Here is a 23169-nt window from a genome sequence, read left to right as displayed (position 1 = left end):
TGGCAGGGAAAGTTGTGCTGATCTGTGAGAAATAACAGAGCAACTTCAGATTCTGGTCCTTGAGGTTGCAAACTTCCCCACAACCCTGCGCCTCATCTCACAGACTCCATTTCCTGCTTCTTCAGAAAAAGTGTGAAACCTCAAAGCTCAATGCAGGAAGTAATGCTTGTAGTCTGGATTTCAGTGCTATTTATTTTCACCTGCTTTTTGACTGACTGTAATACCCTGTTTGCTTTTCAGCTGCTAAGAAGAAGGGTTACTTTTCTGAGGAGCCAGCTGAGGAAGAAACACAAGCAGTGAATAAAGACAACTGAGAACGTGCAGAGCCCCTGCCAGGTGAGTTTGCTGCAGACCCCCACCCATGAACTTGTCCCTCAACTAAAAACAATAGCAAATTCCATTCTGGGGTTGCATTGGAATGTACAGGAAGACCATGGGAGACCACTGGGAAGAGTCCTCTGGCATTTGACAAGGGCTCTGTACCCCTCCCACCCCCCAGCTCAGCTGCTGTCTCTGCAGAGGCAGCAGGGAGGCGAAGTGTGCTCCCTCCTCCTGTCCTCAGTGGTCTCCTGACTTATTCCTATACCTGCCCTCAACACAGTCATGAGAACCTGCATTTTCTCTCATTTTCCTGGAGACCTTACCTTATTCCCTGCTTATGTTCTTCTGAGGACTTCTCATGATCAGATAAAGGTTGATTATTTTGTTCAGTATCTGTTTCCCCACAGGAACAGAGATCCTTGAGACAGCAATTTGCATTTACTTAGTAAGTTCCTTGATAATGGATCTCTAGAACAGTATCCAGCATGTGGCAAGTACTCAAAAAATATTACTTGACTTAATGAGAGAAGTAATTCTTTTGTAATGCTTAATAATATTTCTAACCTCAGCTTACCTCTACCATTTCTCATTCTGCTTCCACTTTCCCCAAAATGTTAATATTTTCAGGGCTCTGACATCAGTGCTTTGCTTTCCTCAATCTCTTCTGAAAAATTTCAGGCAATGCTTCTAGTACTCTCCCACATTTTTAAAATTGGTGCACTATAGATGTACATAATGATAGTATTTAATGTTAAATATTTGTACATGCACACAATATAATAATATATTTGGGTCAATTTAACTCCACAGCACTCTTCTTGACCTACTCAGTTTGACTTATTTTGTGTAACATAATGGTCTCATGTTCTATTCATTTTTCTGCAATTGACATTTATTTTTATGGCTAAATACACCTCCAGTGTTCATATTTATCACATTCCCTTTATTCATTCATTTGTTGTTAGATACCCAGGCTAGTTCCCTAGTTTGGATATTGTGAACTGTGTGGCTACCAATATGGTTATGGGTGTATCATTATAGCATGTTAACTTTAATTCTTCAGGGTAAATATTGAGAAGTGGTATAGCTGGCTCATAGAGTGGTTCCATGTCCAGTCTTTTGTGGAAAATCAATACTGATTTACAAAGTGATTGTACTAATTTACTATCCCACCAACAGTGTAAAGGTGTTCCTTGCTTTCCACACTCTCTTCAGTCTTTATTAGCATTTGTGTTCTTGATTTCTGACTGGTATGAGAAGAAATTTCAGTGTAGTTTTGACTTGCATTTCCATAATTGAAAATCTTTTTGACCATGTTCTCATGTATTTGTTGACCATTTGTATTTCTTCTTTTTAGAAGTGTCTATGTGGTTCATTTAACCATGTATCAATTGTTTTTTAGTTTATATATTCTGGATGTTAATCTTCTGTGGAAGATTAGTGAGGAAAGATTTTTTCCCATTCTGTAGATTCTTTCTTCACATTCTTAATTGTTTCCTTTTGTGATCAGAAGATTTTAAATTTGTTGTCATCCCATTAATTAACTCTTGGCCTTGTTTCCTGAGCTTTAGGGGGATCTATTGAGGAAGTCATTGCTTATGCTTATATGCTGATGTTTGAGTATATGTTTTCTTATAGGAGTTACATAGGTTTTGATCCAATTCTTAGGTCTTTGATGCATTTTCATTTGATGTTTGTGCAAGGTGAGAGGTAAGAGTTTCATTTCATTCTTCTACATATGGATAATCAGTTATCCCGGCACCATTTGCCAAAAAGGCTGTGTGTCCAGTTTAGTTTTTTGGCATCGACATTTGTCAAGGATCAGATGACTGTATCAGTGGATGTTTCTTTCTGTGACTTCTGACCTGTACCATTGCTCTATGTACATGCTTTTATGCCAGTAACATGCAGTTTTGTTACTATAGCTCCGTAGCATAATTTAAAGTTACATATTCTGATGCTTACAGCATTGCTTTTTTTAAAAAAAAATTTGCTTACAACTGTTTTGAGTATTCTGGATTTTTATTCTTCTAAATGAATTTTTGGACAGTTTTTTCTGGTTCTCTAAGAAATAACATTGGTATTTTAATGGGGATTGCACTGAATGTATGTAGTATGGCCATTTTCACAATGTTCTTAAAATTAATTAATTCTGATTATTATAAGTAGAATTATTATAATTAATATTAAGTCTGCTGATCCATGAACATGGGAGGTCTTTCTACCTTCTAGGGTTTTCTTCAATCTCTTTCTATAGTTTTTTTGTAGAGGTCTTTTACTCCTTGTTTAGATTTACTCCAAAGCAATTTTTTTCTTAGATTCTTGTGAATGGAATTGTTGTCCTGATTTCTTCTTCAGCCAATTTATTATTGTATATAGGAAATCTATTGATTTCTGTACATAGATTTTGGAAACTGCTACTTTACCAATATGTTTATTATCTCTAGCAGTCTTTTGGTGGAATATTTTAGATCTTCTAGATATAAGATCATATTGTCTGCAAATAGTAATAATATGGCTTATTTTTTCCCTGTTTTTATCCCTGGCATTTCTTTCGCTTGGTAGGCAACACTTTTTGAGTCCTTCATGGAAATGTCGATGATGTACATAAGTCATCTATACCAGGACTTGACATGCTACATAATGTTTTTACTTTTAATAACATACAAAATGTAGAAATTAATGTTAAATATTCTACAGGCAGAGAACTGACATGAATGTGGCTTGAATAGCCATAAGAAAGACTTCAAGATCATGTGATTCACTAAGTGGCTTTTCTGAGTTACAGGTGACCATGGCATCTGAATCTCCTATGAAGATCCCCATTTGTTTAGTGGAAAACTGGAATGAGCAGCTGACAGTGAATTCAGAAGCCTTGAGGATTCTTGAAAATATATGTCAGCCTCTGGTGGTGGTGGCCATTGTAGGGACATATCGTATGGGGAAATCCTGCCTCATGAATCATCTTGCAGGACAGAACCATGGTGAGTGTGGTACTGGGGCAAGGACAGTTGCTTGGAACCACAGATAGGACAAGCTCATCTCACTTTCTCTAGGGTCATCTTAAGGAAGAGGCTAATCCCTCCCACTAAAGAAAATGTTTAATACCAGCATTCTCATCACCTCTCACCTATCCAAAATTATCTCATCCTTTATCCATTATAAAGAGTTCTCCAACTTTATGAAAATATCTGCTTCATTGTTGTTCCTGATCCCATCCACTATCAGCTGCTCAGGAGCTGAGCTCTAGCAATTACTCCCCTCTTTTTTTCCTGTATCCGTTTGTCCAAGCTACATGGCATGCAAATATACTTAACTTTGTCCTTTTAAGAAAAAATGGATGGACAGAAGGATGCACAGTAGGATCTCTCTATATCCAATATTCAATTTGAACTACCAGTCAATTTTCTTTCTATTTCATAGCAAATCTTTGACAACTTAGCATACCATTCTCTTTGCTCAGTCTTTTGTAACATGCAAATTATAACAGTGTCCATAAAGCCCATGTATGCAACATAATTAATAAATATAAAGTGAACAATTATATAATCACTATGCACATCAGGAAATGAAACATTATCAACATTCAAAATCCCAAATCATATCCTCTCACACTCTCAACAGAGCTCATCCATATTTTGATTTTCAGGACACACTCTACTCTTGCTTCTAAGTAATGGTTCTATAGTCTGTTATGCATTCTACAAAATATCTTAATTTAGCCTTCTTTTAACTTCTATACAAAAGAGACTGTGGTGTATATATTCTTGTGTGTCTTACTTCTTTTGCTCAACAAGAAATTTATGAGCATCCTCTGTTTGTCACACATATCTGCAATTTATTTGTTTTCAGTACTTTAGAGTATGCTTGTACCAGTTTATTTATCCACTAGTTGTTGATGAGCAGTGGTGTTATTTCCAGGTTTTACCCTTAATAAATATGGTAGTTATGAATATTATTATATTTATATCCTGGTGACAATGTACAAAAACTTCTCCTGTGCCATATATCCAGAAGTGGAATTTCAGGATCTCAGATTCCATATATGTCTTCAGCCTTTCTAGGTCATATTAAACAGCTTTCCAAACTTTGTTTCATGTACATTCTCTTCAAAGATTTCCATACATCCTAAAAATAATTTGTAACATAAGATGAAATGTTAACTCTTACTGATCTATGAACTAGATAGTTGTATGTTATCTATCTCACTATAAATACAGGTAAACACCTGGACTTTTATATTTCCTATTTTATGAACTTTTTCACAAAAGTCAGTCTACTAATCTCTAGAGCTCTCTCTCTCCCCCCTCCACCCCCGCCCCACACCCCTCCTCTTTCCCTCTCTTCTTCTGAATCTTTTGTGCACTTCCTTCCATTTTCCCTCTCTGCTTTTCTCTCCTCTTCTCTTTTGACCATTTTTCCATTGTCGCCTAATCAAAGCATTTTTGTCTTTGTCACTCTTTTAATGGAATAATTATCGTCAATCAAGGGAAGACACTTTTTTTCCTGCCTAGAACAAACAAATTCATAAGTCATATTTCAAGGGATGAAAGGGTTGAGACCCTAAGAGACAGATAATAGAGAGGAAGTTTCAGCAGCATTGTTCTTGTTTTCTACTCAAGATAACATCAAGCAACAATGAGATCATTCCCAATGCTCTGCTAAGGGAATTTATGGTTCCAAAGTACTTTAAACATCTCAACTGGGACTCTCCAGCCCTCCACATCATAGTGTCATAGTAATAACAGAAAGAAACTGATTCACTTTCAGTCAAAACCAGGTCACTATTTCTTTCTCTTTGTAGGTGGCTCATTTTCCTTTTATTATACCTTGTGTTCTTGACAGTCTTGATTTCTCACCACACTTTGTCCTCTCTAAAGATGAGAGTACTCGGAGTTGGGCTTACTCCGATCAGTCAGAAATCAGATGCTACCAACATATAAAAAATTGTAGACTTCCTACCTCTTTATGGGAATCTCAGAGGCTATGGAAATGGGAAGGCCCAGGTCATGCTGAAACAATCCTCTAGTAATTTTTGTCACTTCCTTTCTACTCCCAGTTGAAGGAAGGAAGCATTACTGTATGCAGGTGGTCAAAGTCTTGGACTGCTGGACAGGTCCTATCAGCCACAGGTTCCAGGACTAGTCTTCAAATCCTTTCTCCTGTGGGAATAACCCTTTGTAAAGAAAGTCGACCGTATCACAGGTCTTTCCTGCTTTTTCTTCATTTATATCCTCCTGATGGGGCAATGAAGCACAGTTCATTATTTGGCTGAAGAGAAGAAAGCAAAAAACTCAATAAGGAGAAAGGGGAAGAAAAAACCTGCAAAAGCTAATGTATCAGTACAGGTCTTTGCTGGCCACAGCTGACCAAATTATTATCTTTCCATCACTATAAGAAATACCTGAGATAATTAAACTGATGGAGATAAAATGTTGAAGCACAGTTGTGGAGGTTTCATGATTAATGTGCCCCGATGCTTTGGGCCTCTGGTGAGAGAACATATCATGGCAAACAGCTACTGGAAAATCAAAAGTTTGCTCAGCTCATGGTAAACCAAAGAGCCGGGAAATAAAAGAGAATAAAAAAAGGAGGAATACCAGGACCCCACAATCCCCTTCAAGGGCACCCTTTCCCCCATGCCCAGGAGTATGAAGTCCTCCCACTAGGCCCTGCCTATTAAGGGTTCCTCCCAATAGTGTCAAACTGGGGGCCAAGACTTAAACCTTTGGGTCTTTCGAGGCATTCTAGATCCAACCTATGGCACCCATTAACAGGGAAATTGAGCATTGAAGGAAGGAACCATTTCTAAGGTCAGAGTGTGGATAAAGAAATCCATCCAGATGTGATAAAGCAGTAGCCACTCACCTCTGGTACACTGATGAGGTGAGTTTACAGTGGATGCCATGGTGTGGCAAAGAGAAGAACTATTGGATGGACCTACAGGAAAGGAACAGTGACCTGAGGTAGAGGAACAAGCCCCTGGGACACTGTGGCCCAGCACAATGGAAGCTGGAGGAACACATGCCTGCCTTCTGGTCTCCCACTGGGGTTTCCAACTGGTTGTACTCAGCCTGCAGCCAGAGGACACTGCAGCTCTTCCTGGTCAGATAAAAATACATAGGATGACAGCACAGGATGATAGATTTTACACTAATTCTTAAGGTGAAATAATTTGAGCACTTGAAAGAATAATGTGAATTTGAGGCATGAAGGGGTTTTTTGAGAAAGATAGACAACACATGGATTATTTATCTTTGTGAAATACTAGCAAACACTACCTTGCTCAACACTGTACATTCCTACAGATTTAACCCCTGTAACCTCTGGCAGCTTTACCTCTCAGCTTCACTCTATGTTGCCTTCTCCTCTTCCCTCACAGGCTTCCCCCTGGGCTCCACAGTGAGGGCTGAGACCAAGGGCATCTAGATGTGGTGTGTGTCCCACCCCAGCAAGCCAAACCACACCCTGGTCCTCCTGGACACTGAGGGCCTGGGCGATGTGGAAAAGGTGAGGCAGAGAATGTGCTGTACTCTTTATTCATGTGCCATTCAATTGGTCACCTCAGTTTGACTACCAGGTCATATTCCTGTACTTGTTTTTTTTTTTTTTTTTTTTTAAGAGAGAGAGAGAGGGAGACAGGGAGAGAAAGAATTTTTTAATATTTATTTTTCAGTTATCGGCGGACACAACATCTTTTTATGTGGTGCTGAGAATCGAACCCAGGCCGCACACATTCCAGGCAAGTGTGCTACCGCTTGAGCCACATCCCAGCCCCATATTCCTGTACTTGTAATTCAATTAGGAATAAGGAGGCTAAATTCCATTTCCTCAAACTTCCTTAGCAACCTAAAATACCTTGGTTTTTTGAGTCATTTTTTTTAAGCTGCTGTTAAAATAATAGGTGACAGGAACAATTTTAGGAGGAAAGTTTATTTGGGTGCTCACGATTTCAGAGGCCTCAGTCCATTGTTAGACAGCTTCATTCATCAGAGCTGGAGGTGAGCAGTACATTGTGTGCAAGTGTGTGGCAGAGGGAAGCAGCTCACAGGATGATCAGGAAACAGAGAACTATTACATACAAAATATACAACCAAACACAGACCCCCAGGGACTCACCTCCTCCAGCCACAGCCTGCCCGCCTATAGTTACCACTCAGTTACCCATCAGGGATTAATTCACTGATTGGGTTAAGACACATAACCCAATCATTTCTTTCTTTTTACTTTAAAGAAATACTAATTTATTTCAAAAATACAAAACCTTATACTCAAAAAATATCAGATTCATTCTAACACATTGTATTCTCGAAAACTTGTACCATGAGAGATAAACCCAACCTCTTTATATTTTAGATCTCTAGAAGAGAAAATAAATGGGCTCTATGTTGTTCTTATTGTTGTTTTTCCAATACTGGGAATAAACCCAGGGGTGTTTTACCCATGAGCTATAGCCCCAGTTCTTCTAATTTAAAAAAAATTATTTTCTCTTTTTAGTTATACATGACAGTAGAATGTATTTGGACATACCATATGTACATGGAGTGTAACTTCCCATTTTTGTGGTTGTCCATTATGTGAAGTTACACTGCTCATGTATTCATATAGGAACATAGGAAACTTATGTCTGATTCATTCTACTGTTATTCCCATTCCCATTTACTCTCTCTTCCCCCTACTCTGCCCTGTCCACTGTGCCCTCCCCAACTGTTGTGAATCAGCATGTGCATGTCAGAAAGAACATTAGGCCTTTGATAACATTAGGCCTTTAATAACATTAGGCCTTTGATATTTCCTCTGAACATTCTTGCATTATTCACACATAAGCTTTTGGGGAACATCTCACACCCAAAGCATTACTTTGGTAAACTATGATAGATCTTTTATTTTTAATATTGAGATGTAGAATTTAATTTAATAAATACACATTAAATAGCTGAAGTCTAGTGCTCTGTGCTAAGTACTACAAATATATCACTCAATAAGGTAAAGACTTTGAGCCTTGTTATAGAGACAAGAAATATGGAATGAGATCAGTAGGAAAAAAAGATGCAAAAAGTTGGATCCAGCTATGAGAGTTATGAGGGTTATGGAAAGCTTCCTGAAGAAGGCTGTAAAGTGTGGGGTCAGTGGGCTTGGTGCCTTTAAAGGTAGAGGCCATGAAAATAGGCTTTTGGGGAAAGAATCCATTTAAATAATCTTCAGCTTTATCAATAAGATTTTGGTCTCTGAGTTCCGGATATGAAATTTTCACTGACTAAAAGCATGAGCTAGACCCAACAAAAATTTAGCAAATGATAAAATTTTAGGTAATTTATCTTTATATTATTAGTTGCAATCAGTCTTTTATTATAATTTATATTAGTCTGAATCTTATTGATTTGTATTATATTTTGGTTTTCATAAAACCCTTTTTTATATCTAAATGCAATTTTCAAGAGAACAACACATAAGCTGAAAGCAGCAGAATCGATGGCTGATATTAGGACTTGTAACAGGATCTGGATCTATTTCAAAGCCTTTAAGTCTTGCTGTTATCTCATTTCAGGCCTCTTTTCACTCTGGCCTGCATATTCACAGATTCAGTGAAATAAAAGAAACTTGTGTTCTAACCAGTGAGACTTGCTGCTGCTGGTCCTTCTACTTGCTGGACCCGTGCATCTCCACAAGTCCCTATTCTATCAGCTCTTTAAACCTCAGCTAATGATTGCTTGCTCTGAACTCCCAGTAATTCATACATATACATGGAACTCCCCACCCCACTAATTATTTTCCTATTTTCTTTTCTTTCCTTCCTTCCTTCCCTCCCTCCCTCCCTCCTTTTTTCCTTCCTTCCTTCCTCCTTCCTTCCTTCCTTCCTTCCTTCCTTCCTTCCTTCCTTTCTCTGTTTCTCTCTTTCTCTCTCTTTCTCTCTTTCTTTCTACTTTGGTTTCCTCTCCTCACAGGTTATCATTTGAGCTGTGTTTATATGTTATTACATGTATCTTCTTCTTCATAAAGTGATATTCCTATGAGCAGGGACTATCATATGGAAACTTTATATCTACAAAATCAAATACAGTGTCTGGAATATTGTCAGATGTTGAAAAAGGGTTGTTGAACTTAATTGGAAAGTGCTTACATCCTTAATATAGCCATGATGACAATGAAATTTGTAATGACTGATTGTCCACTTATTATGGAATATCTACTATGTTCTAGGCATTTTATTAACTATTTTATGTGCATTGACAATGACCTTCATTGGCCTTCATAGCTAAACAAACTATTTTCCTGAGAAGGACAAATATAAATATCAATAGATTTGAATTTAGCATTATCTTAAAATGTTGTTATTTCACCTATATTCATAAATAGTACAGCTAAAAGAAGGAATGAAGCCAGGAGCAGTGGCTCAAGCCTGTTATCCCAGCTGCTCGGGAGCTGAGACAGGAGGATCAAGGGTTCAAAGCCATCCTCAGCAATAGCAAGACGCTAGGCAACTCAGTGACACCCTGTCTCTAAATAAAATACAAAATAGGACTGGGGATGTGGCTTAGTGGTCAATTGCTCCTGAGCTCAATCCCCAGTCTACCCCCGCAAAACAGAAGGAATGAACAACTAAATGAATGAAAGAAGAGTGGACCCCTAAATTCTTTGTTCCCATGTGATTCCTAGGTGGACCCTAAGAACGACTCCTGGATCTTTGCCTTAGCTGTACTTCTCAGCAGCTTATTTGTCTATAACAGCATGGGCAACATTGACCGCATTGCCCTGGAGCAGCTACAGTATCCTTCCGAGAACCAAACAACTATGTTTCATTGACTTTGAAAGAATGGCAACTGAGGCTGTTTTTTCTTTCTTCTAACTTAATTGTCTTGATTGAGTAAAAATGTATATAGGGAAAAAGAATGTTTATAAAACTTATTTCTAATGGAGATCTTTAAATTGTGGTGCTTCTCATTCCTTATCTAAGATCCCAGCTATGTGACTGAACTAACACAACTAATCAGGGCAAAATCTGACCCCACGCCAGATGAAGTACAGGACTCCTCTGAGTTTGTAAGATTCTTTCCAGACTTTGTGTGGACAGTTCGAGATTTCATGCTGGAGCTGGATTTGGATGGACACCCCATCACAGAAGATGAGTACCTGGAGAATGCTTTGAAGCTGATTAAAGGTATCTGAGGGCAGCCTTGTTGTGGAGAGGTTCAGTAAGGAAGTGGGATCAACTAAGCACTGACTTTCACTTCTATATATTTGAGACTGAATTGAGGCCCTTGCTAATGGTGATCAATGATTGACAGGGGGCATGATTTTCATTTATTATTTCATAAAAATCTTCAGAGGCTAAAATTTAGATTCATTAAGGAAATTTAGGGCTCAATATTAATCCCAATAATTGTAGAGCAATCAGTACCATGAAAAATAATGAGGATTACATTCAATGCCACCACTTTAAAGGCTCATATATTCATTACTCATGAAGTATAACTGTTCCTCGTATTTTGAGGAAAAGAATTTATCAAACTAGAAATGAGTAAACCCAGAATCAGAAAATTTAATGACCCAATTTTAGAAATATTTCACTCATTTATCAAAGTAGATAGTTATAGCCTTCAGAGAAAAGACGTTTGTATAATGAAAGGTTCAATGAAAAACACACAATGATACATAATTCCAGCAAAATTGTTTAACCTTTCATTTTGCCTTCCTGACAAGCTCATGTTATTTATTCCACAGTAACTCATGTTACTATCATACATTTATCATATGGAGTATATTTAGCAGAGTAGATAAGTACTAGTAGTTATTAATACCTATATTTATTTATTCTTTGAACTAACATTTATTTTGAACAGCTGATTTATGCCATGGAATTTCTCTGAGACAAAGTCAAGTCCAAAATAACCTGACATCAATAAATACACATCACATTGAAATTCACTTTACTTTGGAGTTTTTTGCTGAAGGAATTTCTAAACATAATTATGATGTGTGGATCTGGGCCTTTGATTTTGAAGGATTTTTCTCTACATTTCTGGGTATCATCTGTCCTCCTCATGTTATTTTTCCCAGCAATATCTTGTCCTTATTTCTAGTATTACTTCAACTAAGAGCCCACATCTTATTTATGACATAGGAAGACAATATCAGAAAAGTCTTTTAACAATTTTTGTGATTAATCAGTCATTTCAAACTTTTAATAAATACTTTATTTGCTACTACACAAGTGTTAAGGAGACCATTTACAAGTTTCTCCATTTGAGATGAGCATCTACCCTTTATCACCAAAAATAATTGTTTGACTCTCAGTTCAAAAAACAGATGTTCAAGTTAAGTTTACATAACACTGCTTTGTAGATTGGGAACCACATTTAGACAAAGATCCTTAGAAAAAACCTCAACCCCTTTGCCTGCAGATTTGTCTCCTGTGTTCTTTTTACAGGAAATAATACCAATATCCAAAATTCCAATATGTCTAGAGAATGTATCAGATATTTCTTTCCAAAACGAAAGTGCTTTGTTTTTGACCGGCCTACAAATGACAGAAGCCTGTTGTCCCACATTGATAAAGTTCCACAAAACCAACTGGAAAAGAATTTCCAGGAGCAATTAAAAAATTTCTGTTCCTATGTCTTCACCAATGCAAAGACCAAGACCCTGAGAGGGGGAATCATTGTCACTGGAAATCGTGAGTTTCTGTTGTCCCAGTGCGTGTCTCTGGGGGGTTCAGTATGTACGATAACACTGTGATTCTTTTGTGAGTTTGTCAGTAATTCTGTTTGCTTTTGTAAGAAATGTGGAGAATCAGGCATTCATGCCACACACAGAAATGCATTTTCCTTAAAATTTTCATATCTGAGGAGTTGTGGAAGTCTAACACATCTCACAAAACGAGCACCCTAAGGAAGTGTACTCATCAGAAGCTACTAGTAAGGAGAGAAATCTGCAAATAGATGGAAAGTCTTATAGGATTGAATGTATCCCTGTGAGAATAAACAAGATATTTCATGAATTGAAACTAGTCTGAATAGAATCAGCAGGTCATGATTCCCAGGCCTGCTCATTGTGTTTTTGAGAAACAAATTTAAACAGCTTTGGTTTCAGGAACATGTGTTCTACGCAATAGTGAAGTCCCCATGTGGAGAAAGTACTATGCCTGCTTCAAAGCTTTATATTGCCTTCTGTAAATTTGTGATGATATTGTTTTTACAAGAATACTTGCATTTTTATTTTAAATCAATCAAAAATTATGTAACTTACTTTGTCTAATACTCGTTTTCATTTTATTTATACAGGAAATTATTTTTCTAGGAAACAGTAAAAACTTCTTGGTTGCAATCAGTAATTGCTAAAGGGGGTGAATGTGAGAACTATAAAAGAAGGAGTGTATAGGAAAAGCAGTGTTATTAAACAGTGGTTCATTTACAGAGGAGATGACCAAGGAAGAACAATAAGTGCAGAAGGAAAAGAAGATAATTTTTGTGATTATTTTAAAGGCAATGCTTAAAGTTGTAAAAATGATGGGTAAGACTACCTGTGTATTCCCTGTCAACTAGGGTTGGCGACTCTGGTGGAAACTTACGTGAATGACATCAACAAAGGAACCATTCCTTGCTTAGAGAATGCAGTGACCACTCTGGCCCAGCGTGAGAACTCAGCAGCTGTGCAGAAGGCAGCCGACCACTACAGTGAGCAGATGGCCCAGCGGGTGCAGTTCCCCACAGACACACTCCAGGAGCTTCTGGAGGTGCACACAGCTTGTGAGAGGGAAGCCATCACAGTCTTCATGGAGCACTCCTTCAAGGATGAAAATCAGGGGTTCCAGAAGAAGCTTATTGTAATTGAATTTGTATTCATATTTTCTTATTCCTCTCCTTCTGGAATGAGACTTAGACTTCATATCTTTGATTTCAGAGTTTGCATCATTCTCATCATAGAAAAAAATTGTTTTATTCATTCATTTATTTTTGTTGTTGTTGTTGTGGGCAATGGGGCTCTTCAGGATACAGTCGCCCTTAATTTAGTATTGCTGCAAAACAAATTATCAACTGATTAGCAGCATAACGCAACAAATATGTGAGCTCGCAGTCAGATCTCTGCTCAGGATGTGTGATTGCTTTGCTCAGTGCATCATCCACAGAAAACAAGGAGTGAAGTGACCTGAGTTCTCATGTTGGTGCTCTGAGAAAGCCCTGTCCACTTTCAAGCAAGCAAGGGCCCATCAAATCTTTCTCTAGTCTCTGATTTCCTCTTATGGCATAGTGAAAAAAAAACCAGCTTTTGGAAGTTTGTGTGATTTGTTGATTTCCTATGGAGTACTCTGCATTTTTTAAAGTTAACCTGGGCTGAGTAACATATTGGAATCTTAGGATTAATTTCCCTCACATTCACAGACACAGGGACAAGGCAGGGTGTGGACACCAAGAGAGAAAACTCTCAGGGACTGCCTAATTCTGCTGACCAGGGGCACCTTCCCTGGAATTTTGTCTTTCAGTTAATCTGGAACTGACACAACACTGACAAAAATCTCTTAGGAAGTCCACTGGATTACAATTTACGAAAACCAACAGTCAAAAAAAATCTATCCCAGTATCCTCACACATTCAAACCCTCACTGACAGAATTTATAAAGGGTTCAAAACTCTGTTCAGAATACACTCAACTCATTCCTTGGGGAATTGTTTGCCATGGATATAATTTCAACCACAAAAATCCACATTCCTTCCCAAATTTACTTTTTTATTATTGACTATCCTCCTCTTCCTCCTAAAAATTTAGCCTTTTATTAGTGACAATTTGGGTTTTGGTCCCTGTTAACAATATTATAGCTAAACGAACCATCAAGATTATGTCTTCTAAATCCATCATTTTACAGAGCTAGAACTTAACCACAGGGACATTAAGGCCATTTTCAGTTGCACAGAGAATTGCCCAGACGTGAGACTGAAGCATGTCTCCTAATTCCTTTCCATGACTTAGGCCACTCTGAGGCTGTCAGATGGCTTCTTCTGAGAGGGTCCCCACTGGACCTTCCTTCTAACAGCTTATTATTTTATTTCCCTACATTACCCTTCCAGGAAACCATAGAGAGGAAAAAGGAAGCTCTCTTGCTACAGATCGAAGAGGCATCAGTTAAATACTGCCAGGCTCTGCTGAAGCAGCCTTCAGAGCTCCTGATGCAAAACATCTCAAGAGGTGCATTCTCCATTCCTGGAGGCCACAGGCTCTACTTAGAAGCAAAGGAGAAAGTGGAACTTGACTACAAGCTAGTGCCCAGGAAAGGAGTGAAGGTGAGGAGTAAGGAGGTAGGAGAGATGGCCAACAGAATGTAGTCACAGGGTCTGGGTTGCTCCTCCTCAAACTCTAAGTTTATAGCACTATTTGTGAAACAAAGGCAGAGACTGGCAATATATTGACATTTATATCATTTTATATTCACTACCAATTAGACACCCTTCAATGAACTGAAAATAGTTCTTCTCAGAGAGAATTTAGAACTAGGAATTCAGGTAAAACCAACCATTTCTTTTATTTACCCCAAATGGTAGTTTTTTAGGCCAAGTAAGAAGATACAATATGAAGGAAATAACTTTGTTCTCATAAAATGTATCATACTTCAAATGGGTAAAATGATATTCAATAGGACATGGTGAATTAACACTATTTGTTAATGGTAACTGGTGTGTGCTGATAGGTAGTAACATTGAAGATGATGAGCAACAGTCGTTAATAGACATTGAACGTTCACTTCCTATACCAGGACAGTTTCAGGTCATTTTCTTGCATTACCAATTTAATTCTCAGAATTATGTAAGCTAGGTAATACTATCTTCCACATTTATGCAGTAAAGAAATGTAGTGTATGAAGATCTAATAAGTGGCTGAAGATCATACAGACAGCCAGTGACAGAGCTAATACAGCAGCCATTAGAAACTCAGAATTCTTTTCTTTTAGAATCCTCCTGCTGTTTTCCATAGTGCCTGCACCAATTCACATTCCTACAGCTGTTTTACAAGGTTTTCTTTTCTCCACATCCTCAGCAACATCTGTTCTCCTTTGACCTATTGATAATAACCATTCTCACAGATGTGCTGTGATTTCATTGTGGTTTTCATTTTGTGCTTCACCGGTGTTAGTGATATTGAGCACTTTTATAATTATCTGTTGGACATTCTAATCTGCAAGTAGATGGAAAGCCCCATAGGATTAAACGTTTCCCTGTGAGAATATACAAGATATTTCATGAATTGAAACTAGTCAGAAAAGAATCAGCAGGTCATATGTCTATTCAGGTCCTTTCCCCATCTTTTAATATATTTACATGTGGTTTTTAATCTGCTGAGTTTTAGGAATTTCTAACACACTTTGAAATTACACCTTTACCAAACATATGGTTTGCAAATATTTTCTCTCATTCTATACAATGAATTTATCATTTTGTTGATAGTTTCTGGGTTGCAAAGAAACTTTAGTTTGATATGGTCCCAATTATTTATTTTTGATTTTGTTGCCTATGCCTTTGATTTAAAATCCAAAAGATCGTTGAGAAGGCATATGTCAAAGATTTTTTTCACCTAAGTTTTCATCTAGGAATTTTAGAGTTTTAGGTCTTATGTTTAGACCTTTAATTAATTTTAGTTCATTTACATATAAGGAGTAAGACAGCGGTCCAATTTTTTTTCTAGCTCTCTATTCTGTTCCACTGGTCATTGTGTCTGTGTTTATGCCAGTAACATGCAGTTGTGATTACTAAGTAATACATATATATATATATTAATATATTACATTATATATATTAATATATTACTTAGTAATACATATATCACTAAGTAATACATATTCTGTCACATATATAACTATATATGTCATATATGTGACAGAATATTATTCAGTCTTTACAATAAATAAATACTACCAATGATGACAACATGGATTATCCTGAGAACATTGCCCTAAAAGAAATGAGCCACACACAGAAAAACAAATGCTGTTTAGTTAAAGGTCATTGGTGCCACAAAAACCAAACAAACAAACAAGGGGAAAACACCATCCAGCTCATATTAACATAGAGTAGAGTTAGAGTAGAATGGTGATTAGCAGGACCTGAGCAGGGGAAGAGGTGATATTGGTCAAATATGCAAACATACAGCTATAGATGAGTAAGTGCTGCACACCTGATGTACAATTATTACTGAAGTTACAATAGTCTCTTGTGTACCTGGATGTTGCTAAGAGAATAGATGTCGTCATTCTCATGACAGTGGAAAACGTAATTCTGTGAAGCAATTGTAGTCATCATTTAATAATGCAGACATATATCAAAACATCATATTGTACATCTTCAATGTCTACAATTTTTACTTGTTAATCTCAACCAACTTGAAAAACAAAACTCAGAGGCAGCCTAGGAAAGCTTTGTGGTATGGGAGGAGGGAGATACAAGTCAAGGAAACTGTAGATGTAATCCTAGTTAAGTATGTGCACATACCACAAACAGTGGAGGGGGTACATATTTGTAGACCTGATGACTGGGGCTGCAACCCCGGGTGGCTGGTGAGTAGCATTCATGGGAGAGGAGGCTGCTATACAGAGTTTTCATGTCTTACCAAAGAGCATGGACTTCTGTTGTGTCCAGGGAAGGAAAGGAACCAAAACAGGATTCTTCTACAAATAATGCAAAATTTAAAGTCAGTTTTGTGATCTATTGAATCATACCTTCCTCATCTGAAGACAGACCTTTGAGCCCTAAAGTGTTTTGGTTTCTTCTTGGTTCCCCAGGCAATGGAGGTCCTTCAGAGCTTCCTACAGTCACAGTCTGTCATAGAAAAATCCATCCTGCAGTCAGATGAAGCCCTCACTAAGGCAGAGAAGGCCATAGCAGGTACAGGGGAGGTCATAGCTCTCAGAGGGTGGGGAGGTTCCTGCCCAGACCTTGGCTGGCTGGACAAGAAAACCTTCCTGAAACCAGAAGCTCCTTCCTGCTATGGAGCACATGACCTGCTAAATCTAAGAGCAAGTGGGGGAGTCCAGCAAAGAGCTCTCCATTACATTTATAAATGGAATCTTGCAGTCATGGCAGTCATGGCTAATGGGAGAATTGAGAGATTTCCCTCTTGCCTTTTCTCAAATCACCTTGGTGTGCTAACCTAGGAGGCTAGAATGCAAGGCTGTTGTTTCTTCTCTCTTCTAAAATCTTTGTGGAGCAGCTGAGAAGGCCAAGAAGGAGGCAGCCGAGAAGGAACAGGAGCTGCTAAGACAGCAGCAGAAGGAGCAGCAGGAAAAGATGGAGGCCCAAGAGAGAAGCTTCCAGGAAAATGTGGAACAGCTTAAGGAGAAGATGGAGAGAAAAGGGGAGAACATTCTGAGAGAGCAGGAAAAGGTGCTGGAGCACAAGCTGAAGGTGAGTCTCTACAGGGCCTGGCAGGATGTGACAGACACTGCCTGATTTCTCAGGATGGGATGGGATAAGATGTTAGATGCAGACAGCATTCCAAAGGGACACTCAGAAGGTAAATGTTTCACTGACACAGACACCTCAAGTGCATCTGGATCTTAGTGAAGCCTATAAATCTAGAAGACTCCAGCACTTTGTGTATTGATAGACTTTGGAGGGTACAAACAATAACTGCAGGGTGGTGGATTACTCTTTGTTGAGATTATGTGCCCCAATTGAGGAGGATTCTGGCACAACCATCCAAGAGACCTGAAACAGATCCTTCTGGTCTGTATGCATCAGATTTGGTCTCATATAAAATTAGGACACTGAAATATCAGAAATTGTTCCACTTGCTTCTATGTCTTCCTGGTTCATCTATATAAGTAGAGTAAAACAAACCTATGTCACAACCAGGAGCTTGCTGACCAGTGTTCTGTACAAGGGCAGCATTTCCTATGACTTGTTAGAGGGTCACAGCCATGCTACCTTGGTGGATCTGAGAATCAATCAGAATTCAACCTCATTCTCCCCCATACAACATCCTTTGTGCTGAAATAAAATTCCCTCTCTACCTCCAGTGAGTGTGAGAAAATCTCACAAGTGTGTAAGTCTCTTCAGGTCAAAGGTCTGGAAATACCAAAGAATAGTCTAAGGAGTAGAGAAATAGACACACGTGTTAACTGCTGAACTTGTTAAACCAGAACTCTGACAGTTAATAACCAGGGATTCTCAAAAGTGGACTCTTCCTCTTTTATAGGTCCAAGAAGAACTGCTTACTGAGGGATTTAGAGAGAAGGCTGAGGCATTAAATAAAGAGATAAATCAACTAAAAGAAGAGATTAAAAGATCTGAAGAGGACAATAAATTGAGTATTTCACAGATCCTCTACATTGCAGCTGGCATTGGTTCCCTTATACAAATCCTTAAGTATGGTAAATCAGTAGGTTAAATATTGAGTGCCATACTCAAGTTTTGGTGAATAACCTAAGGATTCTTGATAGGAAATTAGAAAATGAAGCATCTTTTATTTAACTAGCTACATTTGAAGGTGCTTGAGCAATATCAATTTTATTCAAGAAAAGTTTAAATATAAAAAGCTATTATCAAAGACTATCAGAGCCTACCCCCAAGAGAAACAAACTTTATTGGATTAAAGAAATGAGAAATGATAAGACAATATTAAATAATTTCTAGAAAAGACTTAAGTAAAGCAAAAAGATGAATAGCAATGTGAAGAAAATATTTGCAATTCATATTTTAGTCATGGAGCTATCTAAGTTGTGATGAGCTCAGTGGGATGTGACTAACAAATGCATCATTTAAGTAGAAAGAAACATGAGAAAAATTTTAAATTACCTAATAAAAAAGTATGCAAAATAAAACTGTAAAGTCTATAGTTTTGCCTTCTTAATGGTAGTGAAGAAAAGTTTTAATAATATACATCAAAAATTAAAATGCACATACCTCTGTCTAGCAATTCTACATATAGAAAATTTTCTTATGGGTCTCTTCACCGAATTGAAAACTATAATTGTAGTGGTTTACTCCTTTCAAGGTCATGATAATTACAAAAATCTGGATGCAACTTAAAGTTTCTCTGTGATGTATGCCCAAGGTAAATTATAGGACATATTTTCAGAATAATGCTTTATAATCATTTTAAAAAATGGGGGACTTGTTTATGTGAAGGGGAACATCTTTAAGTTGTATTATGAATAAAAGAAAAATGTAGAAAGTGTGAATACTTACTACTATTTAATTTATAAAATAATGAATATGTACAGATGTTATAACCTACCTGTGGAAAATGCAAAATAAACCAGTACGAATGTCACAATAGAAAGGCAGAGGAGAGGAAGATGGTGGAATACAGGAAGTCCTGTTTCTGGCTGCTTTGTGGTGTGAAGTTGAGAGAGCAGAATGGAAGCTTCTCCATGGGGTTTCACCTAGATGGAGTACAGCATCTCAGAGAGTGTGGGACAACCCCCTACACAGTGGATTTTTGCAGAATTAACCAGTGCTATGACCACCCACACAGAAATCAGAGCCTCTGGGCCCCAGTAGGTCTCCGAACTTGGGACCCAAAGCCTGCAGTTCTAGTTCATGCACTGCTCACAAGTGGCTTAGTGGAAATACCTGTAGGAACCTCTGCAGAACTCCAGACTGTGTGCCACTCCCATGCAGGTCTTGCGTTTGCTGCCTGTCTACAGCATAAGGCCATCGCCCAGCTCCCACCACCTCACCAGACATCCTGGCACTGGAGGCAGACCGACTTGAAAAACAGTCCTGGCCATTTTTTGGTGGGCGTGGCTGTCTCGGATTGCCATTTGAGCAGGTACCCGATTTCCAGTCCCCTCCACCTCCAGCAGTCATAACTCGACACAGTGGCCACCCAACACAAAAACAGCTCTCAGTTGCACAGGAGTGTAGTGTGAACAGGGTGCCATCCACCTTGAATGACCCTGGGGATGAGAGGTCCCACAGTTGGGACCTGATAAGTAAGAGAACAGGGGAGACGAAGGTCTGGAGCATAACAGAGAGACAAGGATCTGGGAAATCTCTGGGCAAGAGAGGGAGAGGATACCAAGGGCTCAAGTCAGATGAGTGGTTGCAGAGAAAGACCTGTGAGGTGCTATTTCCCTGCTGGGACTGGTGGGCCTCACTCCCTGCTTCCAGACACTCCACACCAGGTCCAGTCTTCACACCCTGGTTACCTATATCATCCTGAGGGCAGAGACTGGATGGGAAGAAAGAGAAATAGATCTTAAGAGTGTTTTTTCTTCTTCTTCTTCTTCTTCTTCTTTCTCTTTTACCCTTCTATCCTCTGGCCCTCACATCCCCAACATATGTAAAACCAAGAACTTTGCATGAAATAGAACTTTGAGGACTAATCACCTAAATAATATAATATAGAGGAATTGCATAAGCCTTTTTTTCTTTTTCTTCTCTCTTTTTTCCTTCTTTCTTTCCCTTTCTTCTCATTTTTTTTCTCTTCACCATCCAAATTTTACTGTTTTACATCCTGTATTTTTAAATACATATGTGTGTTTGTTTTGTGTACTCTACTGTCTTTCCACATAATTGTCTACCCCAAATTACTTCCTATCTATTCTCCTGCTACTAACTTTCTTCACTAAATTTCTTCTTCACATTTCCTAAGATATATTAACTCTATACCTTCACATTTTTTCCTCTCAGCGTATCATCCTATACCTGACACAGAGTTCATTGTCCACCACCAGAATCTGTAACCTTTTTATGAAACTACTGATTATATTTTAAATAATAAATAAATCCAACATTTCTGGGCATTGAGACTAATAAATGTCTTAAGAAAAATAATTTATTCATAGGTGACATATTGTTGATATAGGGATCTGTTAACATTGTCCTTCCCCACAAAGGAGAGAACTTGGAACCCTATAAGAACACTACAAATCTATAGAGCAAAAACAATTACACACCAGATTTACTGAGCTGGAAAGAAAGACACGTGAATAACATAAAAAGATAAGGGAAGAAAGCATCACAAACAAATCAAGACAACACATCATTAGAAGAATAGGCAGCTATAGCAGAAAAAAATTACAGAGAAAAAATTCAGGATATACATGGGTAAATGTTTTGAGATCTCAAAGAAGACATAATAGACCAATACAGGCAGTGGGAGATCACTTCAACATTGAGCTACATAAACAAATCCAAGAAGTAAAAGATCACCTCAACAAGGAGGTAGAGATTCTAAAAAAAAGAAAAAAGAAATCCTTGAAATGAAAGAAATAATAAGCCAAATTAAAAACTCAAATGAAAGCATACCAACATAGTAGACCAGTTGAAAGATAGGATATCAGACAGCGAAGATCAAATAAATCATCTTGAAAAGAACATAGACCATGCAGCAAAAATGATAAGAAACCACAAGCAGAACATTCAAGAAATATGGGATAGCATAAAAAGACCAAGTTTAAGAGTTATTGGGATAGAGAAAGGCATAGAGGTTCAAACCAAAGGAATGATGATCTACTCAATGAAATAATATTAGAAAACTTTCCAAACACGAAGAATGAATTAAAAATCCAAATTCAAGAAGCCTACAGGACATCAAGTGTACAAAATCACAACAGACACACACCAAGGCACATTATAATAAAAATGCCAAATATATAGAATAAGGAGAGAATTTTAAAAGCCAAAAGAGAAAGGAATCAGATTACATATAAGGGAAAACCAATTAGGATAATGGAAGATTTTTCAACACAAACCCTGAAAGCTAGAAGATCCTGGAACAACATATATCAAGCTCTGAAAGATACTGGGTGCCAAACAGGAATCTTGTATCTAGCTTTAGATTTGAAGATGAAATAAAAACCTTCCACAATAAACAAAGTTAAAAGAATTTATAGTTAGAAAATTGGCACTACAAACCATCCTTGGCAAAATATTTCATGAAGAGGAAATGAAAAAAACAGCAATGAAAATTAGCAGGAGGGTAGTACACTAAAGGAAAAATTAATCAAAGAGGAAAACCAATTCAAGTAAAATAAAAAAAATAAACAAATATGTCTGGAAATACAAACCATGTCTCAATAGTAACAATAAATGTCAATGATTTAAACTCACCAATCAAATGACATAGGCTAGCAGATTGGATAAAAAAAAAAAAAGACCCAACAATATGCTGGCTCCAGGAGACTCATCTGATAGGAAAGACATACACAGACTGAAGGTGAAAGGTTGGGAAAAATCATACCACTCAGACTGCAGAAGCAAGCGGGGTTTTCCATACTCATATCAAATAGACATCAAGCCAAGATTAATCAAAAGGGATAAAGATGGACAAACTTTATGAAAACTACACCATTCACAATAGCCTTACATACTGCTCAAGGGAATCATACCCCAACAATACATAACAATCATAAATATATATGTCCCAAACAATGGTGCAGCTATGTTCATCAAACAAAGTCTTCTCAAGTTCAAGAGTCAAATTGACCACAACACAATAATCTTGGGTGACTTTAACATGCCTGTCTCACCACTGGATAGATTTTGCAAATAAAAGTTGAATAAAGAAACTATAGATCTCAATAACACAATCAATAACTTAGAATTAACTGACATATACATAATATTTCAACCTGCATCAAGCAGATGCACTTTCTTCTCAGCAGCACATGGATCCTTCTCTAAATAGACCATATCCTATGTCACAAAGCAACTCTTAGCAAATACAAAAAAAGTAGAGATACTACCATGCATTTTATCAGATTATAATGGAATGGAGTTGGAAATGAATGACAGAATAAAAAATAAAAATTTCTCCATTACCTGAAGACTAAACAATATGCTACTGAATAAACAATAGGTCACAGTAGACATGAAGGAGGAGATTTGAAAATTATTAGAGGTAAATAAGAACACA

The 23169-nt window shown here is 37.7% G+C and overlaps 1 protein-coding gene across 1 annotated transcript; it reads left to right on the top strand.

The window, feature by feature from the left end:
• The first annotated feature begins 215 nt into the window (after positions 1 to 215).
• On the top strand, positions 216 to 19596 carry LOC101962271 (guanylate-binding protein 7-like). The gene is made up of 11 exons (XM_078026662.1): positions 216 to 336; positions 3110 to 3305; positions 6704 to 6831; positions 9979 to 10088; positions 10284 to 10480; positions 11750 to 11995; positions 12864 to 13144; positions 14385 to 14597; positions 17087 to 17189; positions 17515 to 17708; positions 18502 to 19596. The coding sequence occupies exons 3-11, from the start codon at positions 6751 to 6753 to the stop codon at positions 18691 to 18693; spliced, it is 1617 nt and encodes a 538-aa protein (XP_077882788.1). The 5' UTR covers positions 216 to 336; positions 3110 to 3305; positions 6704 to 6750; the 3' UTR covers positions 18694 to 19596.
• The last annotated feature ends 3573 nt before the right edge of the window (positions 19597 to 23169 follow it).

This window comes from Ictidomys tridecemlineatus, chromosome 11, assembly GCF_052094955.1.
Source record: "Ictidomys tridecemlineatus isolate mIctTri1 chromosome 11, mIctTri1.hap1, whole genome shotgun sequence".
Classification (NCBI taxonomy): Eukaryota; Metazoa; Chordata; class Mammalia; order Rodentia; family Sciuridae; genus Ictidomys; species Ictidomys tridecemlineatus.
This window is presented reverse-complemented; position numbering and strand designations above follow the sequence as displayed.